The sequence below is a fragment of the Solanum tuberosum genome, unplaced genomic scaffold (assembly GCF_000226075.1).
Source record: "Solanum tuberosum cultivar DM 1-3 516 R44 unplaced genomic scaffold, SolTub_3.0 scf00149, whole genome shotgun sequence".
Taxonomy (NCBI): domain Eukaryota; kingdom Viridiplantae; phylum Streptophyta; class Magnoliopsida; order Solanales; family Solanaceae; genus Solanum; species Solanum tuberosum.
Window position 1 is genome coordinate 216,531 of NW_006239072.1, and position 4,275 is coordinate 220,805.

General features: G+C 36.4%; 1 protein-coding gene and 1 non-coding gene across 4 annotated transcripts in view; both read right to left on the reverse strand.

The window, feature by feature from the left end:
• Positions 1 to 1,546: 1,546 nt before the first annotated feature.
• Positions 1,547 to 1,619, reverse strand: TRNAF-GAA (transfer RNA phenylalanine (anticodon GAA)). The gene has a single exon. It is a non-coding gene; the product is annotated as a tRNA-Phe (tRNA).
• A 1,078-nt stretch (positions 1,620 to 2,697) lies between these two features.
• Positions 2,698 to 4,275, reverse strand: part of LOC102593692 (splicing factor, suppressor of white-apricot homolog) — a 4,750-nt gene continuing 3,172 nt past the window's right edge. For all 3 annotated transcript variants that reach the window (XM_006352450.2, XM_006352452.2, XM_015310963.1), the window contains one exon: positions 2,698 to 4,258. In XM_006352450.2, coding sequence (XP_006352512.1) covers positions 2,808 to 4,258 — 1,451 coding nt within the window. In that variant the 3' untranslated portion in view covers positions 2,698 to 2,807. The remainder of the gene's footprint in view (positions 4,259 to 4,275) is intronic.

Sequence of the window (4,275 nt, forward strand, 5' to 3'; positions counted from 1 at the left end):
AAATCGCTGCCACAGCAGCGATTTTTAATAAAAAATAATTTTTATTTTATTTTTTTTACAAAATCGCTGCTGTGGCAGCGATTTTTAATAAAAAAAAATAATTTTTTTTTTTAGACGAAATCGCTGCTAGGGCAGCGATTTTGTCAGAGGAAAATCGCTGCTGACGTAGCGATTTTGCCCTTTTGGCTAAAATAAAAAGTGATGTGCCCTTTTGGAATTTTTGACCATTTTTTTTGCCCTTTAGGCTCCGGACTCGTATTTATTATATCCATTCATCTGTCCACTATAATGCATTGGAATTTTCGCCCCTATTTCAACACACGTTTTGTAGTTACAACTAACAAATTGATTAATTTCTTTTTTTTGTCTTAAACTATCTATCGTATTTCTTTCTTAGGAAAAATATTATACAAACATGTCTTGTATTCATTTATTAATCTAAAGAATGAGTATACTTATTTGGTAGATCATGGCACCTATAAATTGACTATAAAAAAATGTCATTTTCACATGGAAAATGCATATGGCAAGCTAGAACTATCCTATGCCTTTCAAATTTGTTCATATATTGTTGTATCTATCAATATATATATATATAGTGCTTAATTTATCATTCACCAAAAAGTACCCCAATTTTTTCATCAAAAATATATATACAAATTTTATATGTTTTATGGCTTTGTTCAATTTTAGTAGTTGTTTCTCCAAATCCTCAAGTTCAAGCAAATTGGTGTGCAATGGTGATGTTTGTGTTTTACAAGATCCCAATAAGAACAAGAATAAGCCAAAACGAAGCTTTAAGATCTCATTTCCTCTGATTTCTTTGTGCAAGTACGACAAACAGTGATGTTTGAGTCAGCTTGTGTGCAACCTGCATGGATGAACAAAGGAGATTTTGGAATTTTATGGTTTTTGAATTCTAGGACGCCGAATTTGGGTGCTAGAAACCGAGTTATAATAAGATAAGTAATTGTACATGCTTCATACATTTCTTAATACATAATACTTGGGCAAAATTCTGTATTTTGACCTATACATTATATTTATATTAAGAAATTCATTATATATATATATATATATGTATATTGCATAGTGAGGATCAGCTTATGCATAGTGAGGATGCAGAAAGTAAGTTACGGATTCATAGAACTCGGTAACATTGAGTCCAAATTTTACATTGTATTTATGTTAATAATCTTTTTGTTAATAAATACATATAGATAACACATTAGAATCCATTTATTAGTATTTGATCAAGGCGTTGTTTTAGAATCCCTAACTAATTATTATCAATGTTTATGTGCACCTCGATTATTTCATTGAATATTTACTACCATCCTTAAGCAAACTTGTTGTGTAACTTTATCTACTAAGACTCTCACAAATGTGTAAAAAACCAATCATTTATGAAATTATATTGGATGTGTTACTGTAATTATATTGGCTTAAAAAAGAAAAGAAATTTTGACAAACAAAGTGCAAATGTATGCATAAAAAATTGTTTTGCACTAAAACTGAAAAGAATAAAAAAAAATGGAAAAGTAAATGCGGTGAACGTGGATCGAACACGTGACCTTCAGATCTTCAGTCTGACGCTCTCCCAACTGAGCTATCCCCGCTATTGGAAGATAATTGAACCGCACTTTATTTATTTATGGTGGAATTCTATCTCACCTCCAATTAGCTTTTGACCTCTATTCAGAGGTCGGGCTTCATTTCGTAAGCGTAAGCTATATAAAGAGACATTCTATGACTATGAAGGGTAAGCAAAAAAAGAAAGTTTCTTGACCCGATTCTCTATTAAATTCCACATTCAACTCCACAAATTGAATATCTTATATAGTTAATATAAGGCACCAGAAAGAAAGGCAAGCAGTAGGCCTGATTCACCAAGTTCTACCACTGCAGGGCCCAATCATAATCAAAAGCGGAAAAGAGAGGATTTGCTTTGCAAGAAAAAGTCGAATAGACTGACCTACGAGCATAAGAAAGAAGAGGAAATTGAATTATGTCGTGTGTCAATTTAGCTAAAGTTGTTCATGGTTTAATGTGCATGTTTAGTGGAAATGATTTATGGGCCTATTGAAACTCTCATTCAATCGATTCGCATCAACTGCATCATAGTTCAGCATCTTGGAATGTTTAGACCAAAACAAATAGCTACTCTTCAAAGTGCTTCTGCAGAAAATCTCAAGATAAGCAGTTTTAGATGTTCGAACAAATAAGCTCTTAGATCGCTATATTCCTAGTTGCTTTTTCCGTTTATGTATATGTAAATAGAAAGATTGGTTTATGACTCATGACAAATGCTGTTTTAATTATATTTTCCTTTTTATAGGAGATTGATATAATGTAACAAATTAAATCAGTAAATAAAATACGCGAGATCTTTGTACCATTATCTTCTTATATTCAAGTTGTTTGATAGGAAAATGGGTTGACCTTAAGAGTTCAATAGATTTGTTAATCACGTATACTCATACAGTAAAGTTAAGAGTTAAGTATAATTATTATACAAACGATACAAAAAAAGGTTCATTAAAACAATGAAGATTATCATAAAATACTGTTAATTCAAATAATTTAGTCCACTAACCAAACAATGTTATAACCTAGTAAAAATGATAGCCCGCTGTCACAGGTTAAAATTGGTCGATAGTCAATGACACAACTCTTTCACCAATTAACAAATGAAGCTTAAATAGGAGGATGAAAATCAGAATTATCTAACAGTAAATCAAGATTCAACATGGGCTTTACACAGCAAAGGATTCTCAGTTAATGTACCAATATTGGCAGTTACTCAACTACGTCCTAGTCGCCATTAACATTGCGCGAATTTTGGCCCTAAGATCATCTGATATCTCAGTTGATTCGGACGGCTGAGATGGGGCTCTTTGCTGGGAACTAGATACGTCGACTGAAGCTTCTCTGCTGACAGAACCTCCCAAACTTCCTCTTGATTGATCTGACACTTTGGTAAGGATCTCACCTTCTTCCAGTTCTTCTCTTTCTTTGGTACATTTCTCATTCTTACCACCCATGTCATACTGCTGCTCTTCATCATCAGTAGAGCTTGCATGCTTATGTCTGCGTTCAGGTTCATTGTCGCTAGAATGTTTAGTCCTGTGTTTGTGTCTATCTTTACTCCTATGGGAAGTTCTATGAGATCTATCAGACTCATCATCACTAGAATCCTTTGTCTTGTGTTCATGTCCGTCTCTACTGCGGTGGGAGGTTCTATGAGATCTATGTTTCTTCTTGGAATGCTTATAACCCCCCTCATCATCATCTTTCCTATTTTCACGTGAAGACCGATGACTTGAATGCTTTTTCCTTCCATGCTTGTGATGTCTCTCTGCATCTCTTTGCTCATCATCATTTTCAGGGGATGAATGTCGTTTGTGGTGCTTCTTTCTTGATCGCCTATTATCTTCATCATCTTCATCCTCACCTGCATTTTCACCATCTTTGTGTCTATGACGGCGTGATCGCCTCTTTTTTCTGGATCGCTTATCATCCCTCATCTTTTCACTTTCTTCGTCTTCATCTTTTCTTGAAGAGCGGCGCTTCTTCCTGGAACGCTGCTGCTCCTCCTCCTGTCCCTCCTCTTCTTCATCCTCATCTTCATGTATACCACCAGATCTTGACCTGTATTTCCTTCTCGATCGCCGCTCATGCTCTTCAGCAGTATGTTGCATTTCAGATTTCTCATTTTCATTCGACACATTGTTGTTATCTAATGGGGCAGTACTGCCTTCTCTCTCCACAGCAGTCAATTCTGCCAGAGCTGCACTGCCTTCTCTTTCTTTAGTAGCAACATTAACCTCTGTAACAGAACCTGATAAGGCAGATCCTTGTGGCTCCACTGACCCTCCGAGTGAATCTCTTTTGGCAGGAGCTGCTCCACCACCTTTTAACAGGGAAACAAACATCTTTGCCCTTCTCAGCCTCTCTGCTTTTAGCTTCTGCTCTTTGCTCAAGTGTGCTTCAGAGGAGTCTGCTTCACTTGCAGCTTCCGCAGCAGCAGACTTTGCAATTTCCTTCACCTTTGGAATCGAAACACTATGTCCCATCCTCCTGTCAGACTTCTGACCAACTATACTGGGCCCAGATGGCGGGACATTGAGGAAGATCGAGGTTTGGGCACCCTCACTGCTCTGACCCTGACTATCGCCGTTCTTAGATGAGCCTGAGATGATACTCAAATTGGGATTCTTAATACCTCTAGTGGCTGCCTGAAGGATAGCGGCGGCGGGAGGCGCAACCACAATC